The 23306-nt window shown below is 34.4% G+C and overlaps 1 protein-coding gene across 2 annotated transcripts in view; it reads left to right on the top strand.

Annotated features, from left to right (window-relative positions):
* VPS13C (vacuolar protein sorting 13 homolog C) overlaps nt 1–23306 on the top strand; it is a 182085-nt gene that overhangs the window by 24530 nt on the left and 134249 nt on the right. For both annotated transcript variants that reach the window (XM_068552869.1, XM_068552859.1), the window contains exons 6-11: nt 12532–12641; nt 15286–15345; nt 17795–17854; nt 19218–19298; nt 20237–20294; nt 22940–23067. In XM_068552869.1, coding sequence (XP_068408970.1) covers nt 12532–12641; nt 15286–15345; nt 17795–17854; nt 19218–19298; nt 20237–20294; nt 22940–23067 — 497 coding nt within the window. The remainder of the gene's footprint in view (nt 1–12531; nt 12642–15285; nt 15346–17794; nt 17855–19217; nt 19299–20236; nt 20295–22939; nt 23068–23306) is intronic.

Raw genomic sequence — 23306 nt, 5'->3', positions numbered from 1 at the left:
AAAGTAAAGGGAAATATTAAATTCCTAGTGAGGCCAAAAGATTTTCAAATGCTATATAGATTCTGTATTTTAAAATGTTAATTTTATCAAAAACTCTAAAATTTTAGAGTTAACATTAACTCTAAAATCAAATAGTTTTTCCAAAAAGACTTATGATGAAAAATGTCAGTTTCGTATTCCACCATTCTCTACCCTCTAGACCCACTTCTTAGAGGGAACCATCATTTTAGAAATATTAACTTTCTGTGGTTGTCTAATGTATTAATGTAAGGCACTATCTTGGATTTCCTGTTACGGTAGTTAAGGAGTTCACCTCTCCTACAATTTTTTCACCCTAAATTCCCCTTTCTGTCTTCTCACAATATGGTTATATCATAATTTTTGGCCAATTACGAGTCAAAATTTACATTACTATGACAATATAATTATTGTTCACTGCATAGGTCAAATAATGCACTGTGATTATATTTCCTTTGCTATGTAGCCTTTTGTTTTTCTTGAATTTGTAAATGCTTCTTTCCTATTTGCCTGGTCTTCTTTGTAAATTTATCTTCAATTCTTTTTGTGTACTACATGAAATCTATCTATCATATGACTATCAGTGTTATTTTCCAATTGGCCAAACCCATTTTTTGGTCCTCTCCCTGTCCCCCTGTCCCTCTTGGAGATCTTTCTCTGAACTGGTTGTTTTTTTAGTTCTGCTACATAATTGTCATCCTGGAACTGGTCTTCACTGCTCTTCTGTTTTAATTCATTGGGTCCCTTGCCTTTTGTTCTTTGTTAGTTTGTTCCTTTGTTTTGCTAGAACATTTCTAATAGCTTTTAAGAAAGGATACACTGGATATAATTTTAAAAATCCTTTCAAGTCTGAAAGATTTGTAATTTACTTCCATACTTGTTTGATTTGGCTGGGGATAGAATGCTGGGTTTAAAATTAGAATTTTGAAGGCAAAATCTTCTAACTTCCAAGTACTTTTGAGAAGTCTGATGCCATTCTGTTCAACAGATTGTTGGAAAAACAAAAATTAGAAAATCCCTGGAGCCTACTGTTGAAAGACTTCATGTATAGTGATAAATAGGAGAGAGTGTTGCGTCTCATCAAAGAGGTATAGATAAGAGTGTTACGGGAGTTCATAATGGGCATATTACATTCAGCCAGAGATCAGGGCAGACACTGTGAAGGTATATATTTCAGCTGAGTCTAAAAGATGAGTATGCAGAAAGGAGAGAGAGCATTCTAGGTAAAGGGGACAGTGAAATGAAAAAATGTAGAGCATGTATGGGGAGCAGCTAAGAATTTGGAAGTTTGATAGCGTAGCTGGACGTGAGTTGGAAAGCTAAGTTTAGGTCAGTTTTAAGAGATTTGAATGCCATGATGGTGATGACGATAATTATTGAGAATTTACTATTTGCGGGTCACTCTTCAAAATGCTTTATGTCAGCTTACTCATTTAATAGTCATAATTCTATGATATAAAGGCTTTTATTGTTTCCATTATATAGTTGAGAAAGCTGGAAGTTAAATAACTTGTTCTAGGTTATGCTGCTAGAAAATGACTGAGCTAGAATTTGAACTCAGTCTCTGGTTTATAATGGACTTTAATTGGTAGTCAGTGAGAAAGTAAGTTTTACTTTTTTTTAAAAAATCCGGAGAGTGATGTGATCACAGCTGTGTTTTAGGAAGGTAAGCATGTAGTGGTGTCTAGGCTGGATTTGAGGAGGGAAATGGAAGATGGTGCTACCTAGCCATCACTGACAAGAATGGATAGAAAGGATTCAGACAATGTGTCTGAAAGGGAACGTACACTAAAGTAAGATGAATTCATTTCAGCTGACTCTAAAATTAACGTAAATATCACAGCAATATTTCATTCTGAAAATGGGCAAAATGGTGGGGAAAAAGGGAACCAAAACAGCAGATTTTTGCTTTCTTTGAAAATATGGCAAATCAATGAGACATTAGCCATAATTGATATTTGTCTGTTTTGCTTAATTTGAAATTATTATTATAATTTTCATTATTAAGAATTTTTGTTTTAATGCTATGAAAACAAAGTTTATATGTTGAAAGAATGAAAATGGTGTCACTGAAAATATTTCCTTAGAAGTAAGTTGTTTTGGTGTCACTGGATTTTACTTGTTCTGTTACATGATTTCTAATTCTTTGAATTAAGTTTAGACATATTTTATGTGTAAAATTAAAGGTGTCTTTTAAACGCTTTGCATTTTGGTTATCGCTGCCATGCGGATGCAGGCGCACATTCAGGGGAGTTCATATATGGCTTGGAAAACTTTGTTTACAAGGACATCAGGCCTGGTGGGTATGCATGGTTAATTATATTTAGCTACATACAAAATTATATTCTTATCCATGCTTGTGCTTTTAATGGAGTTCATATGACGTGTCATCCTTTTAGAAAATATGGAAATGTAATTCATGTTTTTCCCCTTTACCATCATTTCCTTTTCTCTACCTTCTGCATTTATTCATTCACCAGATACTTAATGTCTTCTAGTAGCAAGCACTCTGCTGGATGGTGAATATTCATGAGGTGAAACAGACACAATCCACTGCCCTTATGAAGCTTACAGTTTGATCTATAGATAACTTTCAAATCTGGACTGCCTTTTTGACTTTAGTTCTGTAGAATAGTAGTTTCTCAATTAAACAGTTCCTCTCCTATAGCAGTGCTTTTCAGACTTTGTAAAAAGCAATAAAATGGAACCTTTTATTTTTTGAGTGAGACTTTATTTAGAACCTTGATAAGAGATGTTTCTGTGACTTTCTTCTCATGTCCTTCCTGATTTGCTTCGCCTCTGCAGTAGCTTTGGAGGCACATGTAGACTACTGTCCTGGACAGCCTCACATAAGGCAAATTTGAAGGCTGACTGCTTTAGGATTTAACAGTAGGATTCTTTTGTATCCTAGGAAGTTTACCAAGCACATTAAAATAATAATTTCTAATATTTTACACAGTAATTTGACTTATTTAACTGTATTCCCTATAACTTTTCAGGAATTTGTTATATTAGCTCAGTCACACTTAAAATTTCTTTTGATTAAATGGCAAGTGGGGTCTCTATCTCAAAATGTAACCAATAATAAGCATTATGATATAATTACTTTCGCTGCTAGAAACTTCTTTAACGTTTAGGTTCATTATGACAAATGGAAGAATAAGTTGCATGCAGATTTCACAGCATTGAATGAAATTACCCTGAAAGGAGTTTCTCTTTGTACAAATCTGCCCCTTGAGTGAGTGTGGCTGACTATGTTAATTTGTCTTCGAGTCACTTTGTTTAATATAAAAGATAGCATGGAGATACTCATGGTTCACTGTCCAGTTTTGTAGGTTGTAATTGTACCAGCTTTCTGTAGTCTGCCAGGGGCAGTGTTTTCTGATCCTACTAGGAGCAACCTGCCTCCAGGATACAAATGAATTCCACTGGCCCATTCAAACATGTAACAAAATCATTGGGCAGCATTGCTAAAAACAAAACAAAACAGACAGAGGTCACTATAAAGTAAAACCTCATTGATTCAGAGTTTCCTTTTATTCCAAAAAGGTATATTAGCCTGGATAAAAAAACTAGGCCTAGAATTTGATGATTCTGAAATGAGAATAATTTTGTTGATGATATCTTTATTTAGTTGTCCAGGACTTTGTGTGTATTTTATAATCCTTTCGTTTTTTCCAGTTTCTGAGTGTATATTCCTTCCTCATTAAAAAACAAACAAAGAAAATACCTAAAACTTCTAGAGCAGTGGTTTTCAAAAAGTCAAAACTATTTTCATAATAATGCTAAGACATTATTTGATGTTTCACTGTGTTGACATTGGTGCTGATGGTGCAAAAGCAATGTTGTGTAAAATTGCTGGCTGCCTTAGCATGAATCGAGGCAGTGGCACTAAACTATACTATTAGGAGCCATTGTATTGTTCCTTACCAATCACTCACAGTAAAAAACAAAATAAAATGGAAAAAGCACCAATTTTACTTAAGAATGTCATTGATGAAATAGAAAAATTTTAATTTTAATAAATTACAGCTCTTGAGCATATGTGTCTTTGAAGTTTCGTGACAAAAGAGGAAGCATACACAAGGTACTTCTGCAGACTGAAGCAGGATAATTGTCTCAAGGACAAATACTTGTGCAGTTGTTTCGGTTATCAGTGGAACCAGTTGCTTTTTTCATGGAAAGCCATTTTATTTGGAAGAATGGCTGACAGACTATTATTACTCAGATTTGGGTGTTTGGTAGACATTTCAACAATACAACTTTAAGAAAAAACAACTGACAGTGTTTGTTGCCAGCAAAAAGATTTGAGTTTCTGAACAAAAATTAGAATTTTGGGGAATTTGTATTTGCCGCTTTGAGCTTGATGGCTTCCCATACTTAAAAGACTTTTCTGATGAGATTTGTGGTGGTATTAACAATGTGATTTTTGATATTAAATAATAAAGTGACTCAGTGTTTGTAAGATCTGCATAATTCAATGAAGCAATATTTCCATATTATCAGTGCGTGGCAAAAAATTATGAATGTATAAAAGAGCAAGGTAGACTGATTTTAATTCAGACGAAAGATACACTGATAGAGTTTCAGTTTCCAAGGTGCAACTTTAAGAAGCTATCACTAGTTGAGTTTGGTGTAGTATCCATAATTGCATGAAAAGACCGTGAAGATGTTCCTTCCTTTTCGTATTACATATCTGTAGTTAGGTCAGATTTTCTTCACATACTTCAATCTAAACAACATATACCAAAAGAGCAAAGGCAGAAGCAGATATTTGAATCCAGCAGTCTTCTACTAAGCCAGACATTAAAGACATTTGTAAGATTGTAAAACCATGCCACTCTTCTCACTACAGCTTTTTGTTTGGAAAATATAGTTATTTTTCATAAATACATGTTAATTGTACTATCACATAATGGGTTTTTTAATGAGTTAATATTAAAAAGATTTTCAGTGTTGATTTCCAATATGGTAAATATCAATAGCTGTAATCCACACTAATGAAAAGCTGTTTAAGGTTCTTAAATTGTAAGTGTGTTAAAGGAACCCTGAGACCAAAACATTTGAGAACTGCTTTATAGAGTGACTGGGGATCATGAATTTATTGTCCATCTGATTAAACAGAAACTGTCTCTAAAGAAATATGTAGTACTCAGATTAGATTTTGCAACTATTTGAAGATGTTTAAACATGGTGCATCTAACACTGAGATCAAAGACAGAACAAGGTGCTAGAACAAATGTGAAACCAGAAAGATAATAGGAGGTCAGGTGAGAAGAGTGAGTTATGGTAGATTCTAAACCCAGGCAGCTGAACTCCTGTCTCTGAAAGCTTTCTACTTAAGTGGGATGGTTTTCAGGGCTACTCTGGCTTTCTTAGCTGTTTCTTTTCAAATGGTAGTTCTTTGAGAACTTAGTCTTTTTCTGAATGTTTAATTTATAAATGAAAAAGACTTAGGGAACATCACTGTGACAACTACTGGTAATAGCAAAGTCCAGATTTTGTTATACGTTTATTAAATATTTTCTTCTTGAAACTTAGGGTTTTATTCTTAAAATCCAAGATTTGATTCTTAGTTTTTTGTAGTGGCAGGACAATTTGCTTTAAAATATCAAGGAAGAAAGAATTTAAAATTTCAAGCTAAATATCATGTATATTCTCTCAAATATATGTAACATTAACTGAGCTTATATTTTTATTATAATGTTCAGATGTGGATTTTTTTGATTCATTTGAACAGATACGTATCATGTGCTTTGTGCCTAGATGTTAGGATAATTCCTGTCCTAATGAAGACTCCTGCCTGGTAACAAGACAGTTGTGCAAACACTTCAAATACAGTGTAATCACTGCTTAATGGAAGTCTATATAAGGTGCAGGGGTAGATGGCCTTGGAGATGCTTGGAAGAGTCAAAGAAGGCTTCACACAGGCTGCAGTGCTGGACCTGAGATTTGGAAGCCTCCTAGGAATTTGCCTGGTAAAGAACTTCAGGGAGAGGAAACCAAGTTTAGGGAATGAAACGTGTAGAGGCATTAGGCATTAGAAAGTTATGGTTTGTTTTGGAAAGTATAAGTAGTATTCCTGAAGTATCCAGTGCAAGGATGAGTGGCAGGAGATAGAACAGGACAGGGTGATAGAGGTCGGATCATGAAAGGACTTTTGTGTCATGCAAACACTTTCTCATTTTATCTGGCAGGCTGCAGAGAGCCTTTAAAAGAATTTTGAGCAGGGAATTAACAGGCCTGAATAGTATTTTAGAAGATGTAAGTCTGGTGGCGGTATAGAAGGATGTTAGGTCAGAGGTAACAGTGGAGACTGGAGGCAGGGGAGACCGTACAGAGGCTGCCCCAAGAGCGTGGACTGGAGTTGATGTGTAATAGGCAGTTGAATGTAACGATTTGTAAGTTGGGTAAGATAGGTTTGGGTTAATGCCATGACGTGAGGCAGTGCCAAATAAAAGTGGATGAGGTGTTAAAGGAATTATTAAGCTAATTTCAGTGTAAAAGTCCATGTACTTTTTTTGCCCTTTTTGTATTCTTTATGTCCTCAAGTTATTAAAGTATTCTGCTTGTGAGGTGTATCATCCGGAGGAAGTCATCTGTCGGCAGCCTACCCATTCATTTCATTTGTGTTCCTGTGTTCCTACCACACACTTATCAAAACCTTTTCTCTGAAAGTGTTTTTTATTCTGTCATTATTACATTTCCAATATTTTGGTAACGCTGAAATGAAAAATTAAACTTCATAGTGTAAACAGTCATAAATATTATAAAGGGCATTCTGTATGGATATTTTACCCAATTTTTGTGTAATTGCACCTGCCAGGTTATTTTCTAGATTAAAGAAGGTTATTCTAGACTAAAGAAGGTTTGTGAATTTCTGCTTGTATTGAAATAACAGATCAGTTTAGAATAAAGTAACGTGAGTTGTACCAAAATTTGCTGTCAGGAAGAAGTCTCTTGTTTTCTTTTCTGTCCTCTAGTCTGCTAACTTCAATTTTATCCTTTTCTCACTAAAATGCTTCCACTGAGAAGGACGTAAACGTAAAAAGCACAAAAAACATTTTAAGAAACCTTTTAAAGGTCTTGATCGCTCAAAAGGTAGGTAAAAGTAGTTTTTATGCCATGTGTTATTTATACACATTGCCACTTGATTTCTGTCTTCAAAGGTCAAATGAATGTTAGATTACAATGTAACTTCAAAAATAAGTTTTAAGTTGGAAATGCATATTAAAATCTAAAATCTAAAATAAAAGAAGGACACTGGAATAGGTTGTAATTTCCATTGAGTAGTGCCTTAGCTATCATTTGGTCATTGATTATGAACTATGTGAGAATTTCAACTCTTTTTTTTAATTTAATTTAATTTATTTTTTATACAGCAGGTTCTTATTAGTTATCTATTTGATACATATTAGTGTATATATGTCAATCCCAATCTCCCAATTTATCACACCACCGCCACCCCCCGCCACTTCCCTGCCTTGGTGTCCATACGTTTGTTCTCTACATGTGTGTCTCTATTTCTGCCCTGCAAACTGGTTCATCTGTACCATTTTTCTAGGTTCCACAAATATGCGTTAATATATGATATTTGTTTTTCTCTTTCTGACTTACTTCACTCTGTATGACAATCTCTAGATCCATCCATGTCTCTATAAATGACCCACTTTTGTTCCTTTCTATGGCTGAGTAATATTCCCTTGTATATATGTACCACATCTTCTTTATCCATTCGTCTGTCGATGAGCATTTAGGTTGCTTCCATGACCTGGCTATTGTAAATAGTGCTGCAATGAACATTGGGGTGCATGTGTCTTTTTGAATTATGGTTTTCTCTGGGTATATGCCCAGTAGTGGGATTGCTGGGTCATATGGTAATTCTATTTTTAGTTTTTTAAGGAACCTCCATACTGTTCCCCATAGTGGCTGTATCAATTTACATTCCCACCAGCAGTGCAAGAGGGTTCCCTTTACTCCACACCCTCTCCAGCATTTGTTGTTTGTAGATTTTCTAATGTTGCCTGTTCTAACTGGTGTGAGGTGATACCTCATTGTAGTTTTGATTTGCATTTCCCTAATAATTAGTGATGTTGAGCAGCTTTTCTTGTGCTTCTTGGCCATCTGTATGTCTTCTTTGGAGAAATGTCTATTTAGGTCTTCTGTCCATTTTTTGATTGGTTGTCTGCCCATTTTTTGATTTGGTTTGTTTTCTTAATATTGAGCTGCTTGAGCCGTTTATATATTTTGGACATTAATCCTTTGTCCGTTGATTTGTTTGCAAATATTTTCTCCCGTTCTGAGGGTTGTCTTTTCGTCTTGTTTGTAGTTTCCTTTGCTTTGCAAAAGCTTTTAACTTTCATTATGTCCCATTTGTTTATTTTTGTTTTTATTTCCATTACTCTAGGAGATGGATCAAAAAAGATCTTGCTGTGATTTATGTCAAAGAGTGTTCTTCCTATGTTTTCCTCTAAGGGTTTTATAGTGTCCGGTCTTACATTTAGGTCTGTAATCCATTTTGAGTTTCTTTTTGTGTATGGTGTTAGGCAGTGTTCTAGTTTCATTCTTTTACATGTAGCTGTCCAGTTTTCCCACCATCACTTATTGAAGAGACTGTCTTTTCTCCATTGTATATCCTTGCCTCCTTTGTCATAGATTAGTTGACCATAGGTGTGTGGGATTATCTCTGGGCTTTCTATCCTGTTCCATGGATCTATATTTCTGTTTTTGTGCCAGTACCATATTGTCTTGATTACTGTAGCTTTGTAGTATAGTATGAAGTCAGGGAGTCTGAGTCCTCCAGCTCTGTTTTTTTTCCCTCAAGATTGCTTTGGCTATTTGGGGTCTTTTGTGTCTCCATACAAATTTAAGATTTTTTGTTCTAGTTCTGTAGAAAATGCCATTGGTAATTTGATAGGGATTGCATTGAATCTGTAGATTGCTCTGGGTCGTATAGTCATTTTCACAATATTGATTCTTCCAATCCAAGAACATGGTATATCTCTCCATCTGTTTCTGTCATCTTTGATTTCTTTCATCAGTGTCTTATAGTTTTCTGAGTATAGGTCTTTTACCTCCTTAGGTAGGTTTATTCCTAGGTATTTTATTCTTTTTGTTGCAGTGGTGAATGGGATTGTTTCCTTAATTTCTCTTTCTGATCTTTTGTTGTTAGTATATAGGAATGCAAGAGATTTCTGTGCATTAATTTTGTATCCGGCAACTTTACCAAATTCATTGATTAGCTCTAGTAGTTTTCGGGTGGCATCTTTAGGATTCTCTATGTATAGTATCATGTCATCTGCAAACAGTGACGGTTTTACTTCTTCTTTTCTGATTTGGATTCCTTTTCTTTCTTTTTCTTCTCTGATTGCCGTGGCTAGGGCTTCCAAAACTATGTTGAATAATAGTGGCGAGAGTGGACATCCTTGTCTTGTTCCTGATCTTAGAGGAAATGCTTTCAGTTTTTTACCATTGAGAATGATGTTTGCTGTGGGCTTGTCGTATATGGCCTTTATTATGTTGAGGTAGGTTCCCTCTATGCACACTTTCTGGACAGTTTTTATCATAAATCGGTGTTGAATTTTGTCAAAAGCTTTTTCTGCACCTATTGAGATGATCATATGGTTTTTCTTCTTCAATTTGTTAATATGGTGTATCACATTGATTGATTTGTGTATATTGAAGAATCCTTGCATCCCTGGGATAAATCCCACTTGATCATGGTGTATGATCCTTTAAGTGTGTTGTTGGATTCTGTTTGCTAGTATTTTGTTGAGGATTTTTGCATCTATATTCGTCACTGATACTGGTCTGTAATTTTCTTTCAGTATCTTTGTCTGGTTTTGGTATCAGTGTGATGGTGGCTTCACAGAATGAGTTTGGGAGTGTTCGTTCCTCTGCAATTTTTTGGAAGAGTTTGAGAAAGATGGGTGTTAACTCTTGTCTAAATGTTTGATAGAATTCACCTGTGAAGCCATCTGGTCCTGGATTTTTGTTTGTTGGAAGATTTTTAAGCACAGTTTCAATTTCATTACTTGTGATTGGTCTGTTCATATTTTCTATTTCTTCCTGGTTCAGTCTTGGAAGGTTATACCTTTCTAAGAAATTGTCCATTTCTTCCAGGTTGTCCATTTTATTGGCAGAGAGTTGCTTGTATTAGTCTCTTATGACGCTTTGTATTTCTGCAGTGTTCATTGTAACTTCTACTTTTTCATTTCTAATTTTATTGATTTGAGTCCTCTCCCTCTTTTTCTTGATGAGTCTGGCAAAAGGTTTATCAGTTTTGTTTATCTACTCAAAGAACCAGCTTTTAGTTTTATTGATCTTTGTTATTGTTTTCTTTGTTTCTATTTCATTTATTTCTGCTCTGATCTTTATGATTTCTTTTCTTCTGCTAACTTTGGCTTTTGATTGTTCTTTTTTCTCTAGTTCCTTTAGGTGTAAGGTTAGATTGTTTATTTGAGATTTTTCTTGTTTCTTGAGGTAGGATTGTATTGCTATATACTTCCCTCTTAGAACTTCTTTTGCTGCATCCCATAGGTTTTGGATTGTCGTGTTTTCATTGTAATTTGTCTCTGGGTGTTTTTTGATTTCCTCTTTGATTTCTTCAGTGATCTCATCGTTATTTAGTAATGTATTGTTTAGCCTCCATGTGTTTGTGTTTTTTACGTTTTTTTCCCGCTGTAATTGATTTTTAATCTCATAGCGTTATGGTTGGAAAAGGTGTTTGATATGATTTCAGTTTTCTTAAATTTACCGAGGCTTCATTTGTGACCCAAGATGTGATCTATCCTGGAGAATGTTCCGTGTGCACTTGAGAAGAAAGTGTAATCTGCTGTTTTAGGATGGAATGTCCTATAAATATTAATTAAGTCTATATGGTCTATTGTGTCATTTAAAGCTTGTGTTTCCTGATTAATTTTCTGTCTGGATGATCTGTCCATTGGTGTAAGTGAGGTGTTAAGGTCCCCCACTATTATTATGTTACTGTCAATTTCCTCTTTTATAACTGTTAGCAGTTGCCTTATGTATTGAGGTGCTCCTATGTTGGGTGCATATATATTTATAATTGTTATATCTTCTTCTTGGATTGATCCCTTGATCATTATGTAGTGTCCTTCCTTGTCTCTTGTAACATTCTTTATTTTAAAGTCTATTTTATCTGATATGAGTATTGCTACTCCAGCTTTCTTTTGATTTCCATTGGCATGGAAAATCTTTTTCCATCCCCTCGCTTTCAGTCTGTATGTGTCTCTAGGTCTGAAGTGGGTCTCTTGTAGACAGCATATATATGGGTCTTGTTTTTGTGTCCATTCAGCCAGCCTGTGTCTTTTGGTTGGAGCATTTAACCTATTTGCATTTAAGGTAATTATCGATATGTATGTTTCTGTTGCCATTTTCTTAATTGTTTTGGGTTTGTTTTTGTAGGTTCTTTCTTCTCTTGGGTTTCCCACTTAGAGAAGTTCCTTTAGCATTTGTTGTAGAGCTGGTTTGGTGGTGCTGATTTCCCTTAGCTTTTGCTTGTCTGTAAAGCTTTTGATTTCTCTGTCGAATCTGAATGAGATCCTTGCTGGGTAGAGTAATCTTGGCGGTAGGTTCTTCCCTTTCATCACTTTAAATATAGCATGCCACTCCCTTCTGGCTTGTAGAGTTTCTGCTGAAAAATCAGCTGTTATCCTTATGGGAGTTCCCTTGTATGTTATTTGTTGTTTTTCCCTTGTTGCTTTCAATAATTTTTCTTTGTCTTTGATTTTTTTCAATTTTATTACTAGGTGTGTCAGCATGTTTCTCTTTGGGTTTATCCTGCCTGGGACTCTCTGTGCTTCCGAGACTTGGGTGGCTATTTCGTTTGCCCATGTTAGGAAAGTTTTCGACTATAATGTCCTAAAATATTTTCTCAAGTCCTTTCTGTCTCTCTTCTTCTTCTGGGACCCCTATAATGTGAATGTTGTTGCGTTTAATGTTGTCCCAGAGGTCTCATAGGCTGTCTTGATTTCTTTTCATTCTTTTTTCTTTATTCTCTTCTGAGGCAGTGAATTCCACCATTCTGTCTTTCAGGTCACTTATCCGTTCTTCTGCCTCACTTATTCTGCTATTGATTCCTTCTAGTGTATGTTTCATTTCAGTTATTGTATTGTTCATCTCTGATTGTTTGTTCTTAAATTCTTCTAGGTGTCTGTTCTTTAATTCTTCTAGGTCTTTGTTAAACATTTCTTGCATCTTCTCGATCTTTGCCTCTATTCTTTTTCCGAGGTCCTGGATCATCTTCACTATCATTATTCTGAATTCTTGTTCTGGAAGGTTGCCTATCTCCACTTCATTTAGTTGTTTTTCTGGGGTTTTATCTTGTTCCTTCATCTGGTACAAAGTCCTTTGCCTTTTCATTTTGTCTATCTTTCTGTGAATGTGGTTTTCCTTCCACAGGCTGCAGAATTGTAGTTCTTCTTGCTTCTGCTCTCTGCCCTCTGTTCGAGAATTTCAACTCTTGAACTTGTATTTTCCTGTTTTTTATAGATAAACCAAAAGAAGCCAAAAAGGATACGTTGTTGGAAAAATTGGCAACTCAAGTAATTAAAAATGTACAAGTAAAAATCACAGACATTCACATTAAATATGAAGATGATGTAAGTAACTTAGTTTACTTGGTTTAAGTTAGTAATTAAGTGTGTATTTTATGACATTAATTCTTGATTTGCCCATAAATAGCAATTTTAAATCCAAGATAGATTTTTTTTTTTCCTGATTAGTACACTACCATATCTCCTTCCTTGTGTTAGACTTTTTTCATCCGGCATTAACATGTGTACATATATCATAAAACTGGCATATGTTCCTTTCTAAAGCTAATTTAAGAGATTTTTGGATTTTTCTCTATCATTTATTTTGAATTTTGTTTAAAGACTTAGACTAATACAACTTTAAGGAACTAATTTTTTTTAATAATGACAAGTAATTAGTTTCCAGAGGTGATGAAGTAGTCGTTCATAGTGGTAGTTGGTAGAGAGGGGACTAAAATCCAGGTCAGTTGGCTGCTAGTCTCATTCACTTTACATTCCACCATGTTGGATTTTAACACCCACAGCTACTCACACATGTGTAGCAATATTTAGAAACCACACTTCACTTATAAGCAAAAGTTTAACATTAGTTAATTAAGAGCTATTTTACTGATTAATTTTAGTTAAAATATAACAAATATTTTCAACTTAATATGCACTGCTTTGTCTTAAAGTTCGAAACATACATGAGAAGCCTTGAATTTTTTTCATTTACCTAACAAATTGGAAATGCTTTTTCATCTTTTCCAAAAATGAGTTTGCTTTCTTTTTTGTTTTTAGTTTGCTTTAAGTTTGGATTGAATTAAAGTCATACTGCCATATATAGAATTTATTTTACTTTCCTGATAAGTTCCTTTTGTAACTTAATATTCAGTAAGACACACTTGTAGTTTTTCAAGATACACCATCTCTATCTTACACTGACTTTTATCTTTTGGTTTTTCTGCAGTCATTAGACTGAATTTTGCTAACAAATAATGTCTAAAAACCAAATTCATAAATCTCCTTGTTTAAAACAAACTTAGGAAAATAAAATTGACTCAACCCGTCATGGAAATAAAAGAATTATTCTTAAAGCTAATGGCATGTTGGTGAATGATAATCTCAGTTTAAGCTTAAACTAAGCTTTTTCATTGAGCAAATACAACTCGAAAGGTACATTATTTCTTTCTCTTTAATGAAGAAATACAGAGATACGTAGGAGTGGGACAAGTAATATCAATTACATTTAAATTGGTGTCAGTGACAAAATATATTACAATAATCTAAAGGAAAAAAAAAGCACAAAGGGATCTTCCTTATATTGCCTCTTTCAATGTGATTACCTTAATTATTGTGTCTAGAAGGATAGTGAAAAATATAGAAATGGGGGTAAGGAAAGTATAATAATTTATCATAAAGATGTTCTTTGTATGATAGCAATAATTTATGGGTAGTGCATTAGCAGCTGAGGAGTTGTGTTTTATTAAAGTTCCTTCTGAAATAGCTGCAAGTTATTTTGAGCTTGATATCCATAGGTATAAAAAGATGAATATGGGAATGAAGGGAAATACATTTTGCCACAAATCATAATATATCTAATATTAAAAACAAAGCTCACAAAGCTCTTTGTGCTTTGCAGCTATACCAGAGCATGCATTTAGGTGACTAAACTCAAGTCTCTGGTGGATGATTTAGAACATGATTTTTCTCCTCTCTCTAGTTTCCCTATTTTCTTTCATGACCAAAAAACACTGACTTTTGGACATCTTTGCGATGTCGAAAACAATGACATCGTACACACCATGGCACAGTTTAAGCACTGTGTATAAATATAATTTAGGTATTGAAGATGAGAAATAGATCTGAAGTTTAACATTGGCATATTTTGAGTTAAGAGATTGAGGAAATTAAATATTAAGAATCTTCTTAATATTTAAAAAGAAGCATCTTCTTTTTTTTAATACTTTATTTATTTATTTAATTTATTTATTTATGACTGTGTTGGGTCTCTTAGTTTTCGTGTGAGGGCTTTCTCTAGTTGCGGCAAGTGGGGGCCACTCTTCATCGCGGTGCGCGGGCCTTTCACTATCGCGGCCCCTCCCGTTGCGGGGCACAGGCTCCAGACGCGCAGGCTCAGTAGTTGTGGCTCACGGGCCCAGTTGCTCCGTGGCATGTGGGATCTTCCCAGACCAGGGCTCGAACCCGTATCCCCTGCATTAGCAGGCAGATTCTCAACCACTGCGCCACCAGGGAAGCCCGAAGCATCTTCTAACAAACCATTTTTAAAGTGTCCGGGAAATTAAAAGGCTTAAAGAGACAGTTCACATTTCTAAATGTGAAAATCTTAAATGTTTTAAAAATAATTTTGTGGCATGGTTTATCTGCAACTCCTTGTTTTATTTATCTATGGAGAACATCTTTAATGGTATATACATAAAGAGACTGTCTCTTTTAAACTATGTAGACAAGAGTCTGTTTAGTCCTAGTTAGTGAATCTTCTCACTTCTAGTAAGAAAATAGTTCTTCTAGGAAAGTATCATGTTAGTGTCATGCCTACAAAATATGGAAAATCCCAGCCACGTTAAAGTCTTCCTTCCCTTTCTTTTCCACAAATCCATTTGGTTGCGTTACTTTTGAACTCATTGTCCTGTGTTGCCTATTGTAGAGTGGAGAATGGATTTACCCTCACTATCAATATATTTTAATGTCACCTTTTTTTCTTTGATAGGTAACAGATCCAAAGCGGCCTCTTTCATTTGGTGTCACACTGGGAGAACTTAGTCTATTGGTAAAGTGACCTTATTTAAAATTTCTGTGGAACCTGTAAAATATTATTCTCAAGTCACAGGGTGAATTTCCTAAAATCAGCTATTGCTACAAATAGCTGTTTTATTTTTATGTGTAATCTTTCTACAGCTTTTCTAGGAATTTACAACTTTTAGTGATACTTTCATTATGTTCTCTAATTATTTTGATTTATCTTTGAATTTAACAGATTTCAGAATATCAAGAACAAGTGTTTTGAAAGTATTAAAAGCTGTATCTTACATCTTTAGTAAATTAGGGGAAGATAGATTTCTATAGAGTTATGTTCTTATCCACAGTATAATTTCCAAATAGTTTATACATGTGTATCTGTTTATTATATTGAAATGTACATAAGCGAATTTATTTTGATTAAGTATTTTATAATGCAGTTTGGTTTTTCTCTTAAAGGTCTTTAAGGATATAGAGTGTGTATATCCAGGTTGGACATTTTTTTCCTATTACGGACAACTAAGTGGCAGGAAACATGTTTTAAAGTTAAGGACAGTGAGCAGTAGATCATACTGGGTACATTTTTGCCTTTTGATTAGTTATATGAAGAGGGCCTTAGTAGGGAAAAAAGACGAAGAAAAAAAGAAAAGTAGACTATTAAACAGAAAAAGGACATTGTTACATGGAGGCCTTAAGAAGATACATGCATGCAGAGAAGTAGAGGTATACATCAGTTGAAGATCAAAGCAGAAAAATTAAAGAAAAGGTACTGGAGAAACAAAGGAAAGGGAGTCAAGGAAGCTAGTGTTTAATACACTGTTTATCCTCTGCTTGTTTCAAAAATGAATTTGAAGTAGCTTTCAATAAAAAAGAGTTAATGTTATAACACTTCTAAAGAAACCAGAATCTGTGTTCTGAAAGGCAGAGAGATCATTGTTCCAGAAAAATGAGACCAGCAGTATTAGTCATAAGTGAGCTCCCTGTTTAATGTTGAGCTTCTAACAGACCAAATGAAAAATACAAAATAGTCACATAGTGCCCATTGACTGATAACAGGCATTCTAAGGATGGTGTGTAGTTTCCTTAGCGTGTGCTGTTGTTTGATCTTCCGTATCTTTGCTCAGATTCTTCATATGGTTTTTCTTTGCCTGTGTTATTCTTTTCCCTTAATCTGCCTGGCATTTCTATTCAGGTTTTAATAGTTCCTTCAGATATTACCGTCTTTCTCATTCTTTTTTTTTACTTCACTCTTAGAAGTTACCATTCCTTCTTTTATGCTCCCCATTATATTTTATCAAAGCACCTGTGACACATTACTGAACTGGTTATCATGTTGGTTTCCTTCTATCCAGCCTTCATTCATTGATACAATAGTGCCTATATTTTAGTGCTTTTGTGATAATGAAATTAGATAGTTTGTGTAAAGCATTTGGCACATTGTCTGGCTCAGTTTCTGCTTCACCTACCACACTGACTATTATAACAATAATAATAGCAAACTTAACTCTTTCTGTATCTGTACCATTCCTTTTTTCCATCTTTCCACTTACAAACTAACTTTTATATCTAAGATAATCTTCCCACCTCTGATCTGGATCCCGTCGTCCCCCGTGTCCTTAGGAGCCTTTTTCCCCCTTTTCTCTCACCCCCTCCTACCTTTTGCCTTTTCTTCCTTATTTCTGTCAATTTCCTTCTCTTTCCTAAATCTTCAACCCTTCTTCTTCCCTCGTCTCCCTTCTCTACCTCCTTCTTCTAAGCATTTAAATGCATTCAAGTGTCTCTTTTATATTAAAATTAAAAAGCCTCTCCTTAACCTTCTCCCACTCCACCCAGGCCCCATCTAACTATTGCCTTCTCCTTCTCTTCTTTCTAACTAAGTTGGTGAGAAAATTCTCTACCTTTGCTCTCTTTATTTCCCCACCTCCTAATGACTCCCTACCCACTATACTCTTATTCTACTGCTTCCCTGAAACTGCTCTTAACCAGTTCATCGGTAATGCCCTGGCCGCTTAAGTAAGTTTATTTTAGTTTATCTCACAGCAGCTTTTGGCATTGCTGACCATACTGACTTTGTAGAAACATGGTCACGCTGTGATTTCCATATTCTCCGGGTTTTCTTCCTACTTTGCAATATTTATTTATTTATTTATTTACTTTTTACAAGAATGTGGACCTTCTTCAATAGTTTATAGGCTAGCTCTCTGTTTTTATTCATACCCAATTCCTTCCATGCGCAGACACAGAGTAGCTAAGTAATTATTTTCTGAATGAATGAACTCAGTTAAATTAGAACCTCCTCAATTCCATTTTCACTGTTCCTTTCATTTTGTAATATAAATATGTAAAGAAACAGGTAACTAACATTAGCCATCATTAGCTAAATGTCTTGTTGTTCCCAAGTTATTTTGTTACGGTTATTAGAGCACTGTTTTGTTGATATATATACTTCATTTCACAGTTACTCTCTTTTTTTCTTTTAGACTGCAAATGAACACTGGACTCCGTGCATATTAAATGAAGCAGAAAAAATTATATATAAGGTATTAGACTAGACTTTTTAATCCAGTTATTTTCCTAAGTACAAACACTTAATGTATTTTCTTCAAGAAACCTTGATGGAGCAGAATATGCCATTGGAATGTGAGTTAAAAGTTTTGGGTCCAGTTTTGGCTCTGCTACTTACTATGTGACCTTCTGTAATCACTTACCTATTCTGAAGTTTAGATTCTTCACCTAGAATATAAAGAAACCAGATAAAATTAATGTTTCCCAAATTGTATTCATGGAGCATAATATATCATTGGAATGTGGGTTAAAAGTTCTGGGTCCAGTTGTGGCTCTGCTACTTACTATGTGATAACCTTCTGTAATCACTTACCTATTCTGAGGTTTAGATTCTTCACCTAGAATATAAAGAAACTGAATAAAATTAATGTTTCCCAAATTGTACTTCATGGAGCATTAGGTAATTAAGATATTATCAGATTTGTTGAAAAAATATTCTCTGGTCAAGTAAGATTACTGACTAAAGTAGAAAGCTGTACATAGTTAAACAGGTACGTTTTATTTTGTTTTAAACTCCAGGACTTCACAGTACTTTAAATATGCTAATAAACATTGTGAATCTTTAAGAAGGATATTTAGTATGTAGCTTTCCCCACCTTTGTTGATCATAGAATCCTCTCCCTTCACCCCTCCCTTGAAACAGCCATTTGTACCCACTGGAGAAATCATGTCTTTCTTTTTTTTTTTTTTTAATACATTTATTTATTTTTGTTTATTTATTTTTGGCTGCATTGGGTCTTCGTTGTTGCGCGCGGGCTTTAGTTGCAGCGAGCGGGGGCTACTCTTCCTCGCGGTGCACGGGCTTCTCATTGCAGTGGCTTCTCTTGTTGCAGAGCACAGGCTGTAGACGCACAGGCTTCGATAGTTGTGGCTCGTGGGCTCTAGAGCACAGGCTCAGTAGTTGTGGTGCGTGGGCTTAGTTGCTCCACGACATGTGGGATCTTCCCAGAGCAGGGCTTGAACCCATGTCCCCTGCATTGGCAGGCAGATTCTTAACCACTGCGCCACCAAGGAAGTCCTGAATCATGTCTTTCTTATTCAATGAAATATTTACAGTCTGTTAAATACTAAATTCTCAATAAATATTTGATCACTGAATGAATGAATCCCCTTGGGAATAGTGTTCCTGGAAGCACAGTTTAGCAAATGCTAGATTAATAATAAAGTCTCTGTATAATATACATATATTTTCCTCCATTTTTGCAGTATCTCCTTTCCTTTAAAAGTTCAAAGCGGCAATTGGAGAATTTTGGGGTAGTGAGCATGAGAATAATCTTTTATTATTGATTCATAACTTCAGTGTGTTAGCTACCTGACCTTTTCCATTTTCTTCTATAGCTTATACGGCTTGATAGTCTCAGTGCCTACTGGAATGTTAACTGCGGCATGTCTTACCCGGGGTCAAGGGAACACATCTTGGTAATTTCAGTTCGTACCTTGGAGAACTAACCACACTCCCTAGATTTGTTTTACATAGTGGTCTTTAATGAGGACAGGATGTCAGTCTTTTGTTTAAGTTGTATGTAACTAAGTCAGAAGTGTGCAACACAGTTTTTGGAATCACTCTATCTTTAAAAAAAAGCACTTTTGATTTTGAAGATCTTTGTGAAATCATTCACTTGACAGTGAGATGAGAACCTATACTATCACATTAAAACTGTGTTTATGGTTTTTTACACTCTCATTTTGATGGCATTCTGGTTGCATTGTGGAGTTTCATATGAGAATGATTACTTGAAGAGTATTGTAAAGAAAGATGATCCCTTTCAGATCTAAAAAATGTGTTCTTAGCAAATGTTTTAAGCATTTGTGATGATGCATTCTTGAATAGTGAATATGATTGATTCAAAACTAAGCGTGCTAAGCCAGTCTTAGTCATGTTTATTTACTTAGACGAGAAAGGGAGAACAGTTGAATTTTCTGAATTGAATTAATTACAAGATTCTATCTTTTATTTCTCAGAAAGATACTGTAACGTTAGGTTAATTTGCCTTTGTCCAGAAAGTGTTTGAGATCCTAATTCATGGATATGTGTGTGTGTGTGTGTGTGTGTGTGTGTATGTATATATATGTGTGTATATATGTATGTACACATATACACATTTTAAGTCAGAGGGGAACACAGTCTTAAAATGTTGTTTCCAGATATTTAGAATTTATAAAAATTATCTACTAAAGTAATAAAGAGCTATATCTGTAAATAGTGCTCAGTGTGTTTTTCTTATGGACTAATAATTATGAAGATGGGAATAAAGATATTGATTTAGGACCAGATTTGTGTGTGTGTTTGTGTGTGAATGGCTGAATATGTATGCATTTTCTTTTTCATTCTCACATAGTTCAAATTTTTTGTTTAGGGTCAGCTGAAAAGTGAAATTCTTACAAGTAGCAATATACCCCCAAACCATCAATACAGTAAGTAATGGTAAAAGTTTATTTCATGTTATAAGAAGCATGGAATTAAATACTTTATTTTAAAATACTTTTTCTGATAAAGTTATTTTGACAAAGAGAAAGTATTAATTTTATATGTTAGTTTTATGATATAGCATATTTGGTGTATAATTTAGTATTTAGAAATAGATTATACCACTTACACCACTGGAGAGTGAGAAGGGCACTGTGGCTGTAGTTCACTCCCAACAGTTAACCCTCTTGACCTCCATGTTTTCTTCCTAGCTTGTTATTGTCTACTTTGTTTTAGGAATTAGGTTTTCTTTTCTTTGTTTAATAGCAAAATCTCTGAGATCTTGATATTCAGGATCTGAGCATGTCACTATTGCAGTGTTAAGACAGACTGACTACTCCAGAGATTTTTTTTTTTAATGAAGTATAGTTGATTTACAATATTATGTTAGTTTCAGGTGTACAGCACAGCGATTCTGTATTTTTACAGATTATACTCCATTATGGATTATTATAAGATACTGGGTATAATTCCCTGTGCTATATAGTAAATCCTTATTTCTTATCTATTTTATGTATAGCAGTTTGTATCTGTTAATCCCATAACCCTAATTTGTCCCTTCTACTTCCCTCTCCTCTTTGGTAATCACAAGTTTGTTTTCTACATCTGTGAGTTGTTTCTCTTTTGCATATACATTCATTTGTATTATTTTTTAGATTCCACATATAAGTGATATCATATAATATTTGTCTTTCTCTGTCTTATTTTACTAAGCATCATATTCTCTAGGTTCATCCACATTGCTGTAAATGGCAGTATTTCATTCTTTTTTATGGCTGAGTAATATTCCATTGTATATATGTACCACATCTTAATCCATTCGTCTGTTGATGGGCACTTGGGTTGCTTCCATGTCTTGGCTATTGTAAATAGTGCTGCTGTTAACATTGGTGTGCATGTATCTTTTCAAATTAGTGTTTTTATTTTTTCAGGATATATACCCAGAAGTGGAATTGCTGGGTCATATGGTAGTTCTACTTTTGTTTCTTTGAGGAACCTCCATACTGTTTTCCATGGTGGCTGCACCAATTTACATTTCCCACCGACAGTGCACAAGGGTTCCCCTTTCTTCACATCCTCTCCAGCATTTGTTATTTGCAGACTTTTTGATAGTAGCCATTCTCACAGGTGTGAGGGGGTACCTCATTGTTGTTTTGATATTTCTCCAGAGATCTTTTTTAAGTAAGCTTTTCTATTTCTTGGCAGCCTCACCTTTACCTATTTTTAAATAGATCTCTAACAAAGCTGCCTCTGTATTTATTTATCCCATTCATTTTCTCCATTTCAGTTTTGTTCTAAAGGTGCTATTCTTTTGTTTTTATTTAGTGTACCTCTTTATGTTTGTTCTCAGCTTTCATGCCCATGTTCTTCTATATTCCATACTACTCTCAATCACTGTTGTTTTCTTCTTATTCTTTTATAGCTAATTGCCTTTATATGAGAGCTGGCACTTTCTCTTTATGTCCACAAACCTCTCTATTAAACGATGACAGAGTTTTCAGATACTGTTAGTTTGTGAGAGCATTTAGTTTCCCTCATGAAAGAACTTGTTCAGAAAAATCTACAACTTTATTCTGAGACATGTTTCATTTATAAATAACCTCTAAATAAGTTAAAATTTTTATACAGTCTTACGTAAATTGTAAATACTATAAGATACCACAATTTATATAATTTTAATACTATTTGCAATTAAAATTTATTACATTACTTTGCTCTGTCATCTTCCCTAATACTCTTTTTCATACTACTTCTCAACTTCAAAAATATTGCCTTTAGTTGAGTCTAAGATTATATATGTAATGATCATTTTGAAAATTACAAAGTAGTAGGCAATTTTTTTCTGGGTAATATGAATTTCATTCATGATTCTGTTCCTAAATTCTGACTATGATTAAATAATATGGAAAGTAATCAAATTTTGTTTCCTATCTTGTATTAGTATTTTTGGGGGGGGGGCCATGTCAGGCAATACTTTATAATTATTTTTTAAATTTTTATTGGAATATAGTTGATTTACAATGTTGTTAGTTAGTTTGTTAGTTTTAGGTGTACAGCAAAGTGAATCAGTTATACATATACACATATCCACTCTTTTTTAGATTCTTTTCCCATATAGGCCATTACAGAGTATTGAGTAGAGTTCCCTGTGCTATACAGTAGGTTCTTATTAGTGATCTATTTTATATATAGTAGTGTGTATATGTCAATCCCAATCTCCCAATTTATCCCTCCCCCTGTATTATTATTTTTAATGAATACTAAAATCATTAAATGTCTTGTAGCAAGGAAGGGAAACATAATTTTACACAGACTGTGAATAACCAAGATTAGATTGTCTATATTTTGTACATTTCTTACTTAGAAGCATAGAGCACCAGTTTTCTCCTTGGAGATTCCACTTTTACCATTGAGTTTGACAGTTCGTATTATGCAGATAAGTAGATGCTTAAATAGTTTTTTGGTAGTGATTTTTTTACATTTTTTGATCATTTTTCTTTACTTTCAAAGTAACAGTGTTCTCATAATTATTTACAGTTGCTCATGTGTAAGGGCATGTAAACATATCTTACGTCTTCCCATGTTGTATAAGTTTTCCAGCCAGTATCAGCCTCTGCAAAACTCTACATGAATCCTTATGCAGAAACAGAGCTCAAAACACCTAAACTTGATTGGAACATAGAAGTACAAAATATTGCCATTGAATTGACCAAACCTCAGGTAAGATTCATTTGGGTATTTATAGCTTTGACTAACCTTGAATTTCAGTGGCTTTTGTCCTCTGTGATTATTCCTTCTCCAGTGCTCTGGTGGGTCTTTTGGTTTGTTATGTTGAGATTTGATATATCTCCTAAAAATAGATTATATGTGTATTTTTAAAAGAAAATAAATACCATATATAAGAAGTAGTTTTCCTTCATTTTATCTGATTTTTCCCTTATTGGTGGAGAATCTTACCA

Source organism: Eschrichtius robustus, chromosome 1, assembly GCF_028021215.1.
Source record: "Eschrichtius robustus isolate mEscRob2 chromosome 1, mEscRob2.pri, whole genome shotgun sequence".
In the NCBI taxonomy this organism is placed as follows: domain Eukaryota; kingdom Metazoa; phylum Chordata; class Mammalia; order Artiodactyla; family Eschrichtiidae; genus Eschrichtius; species Eschrichtius robustus.
Note: the sequence above shows the minus strand (reverse complement) of the source record. Positions and strands in the feature narration are given on the sequence as shown.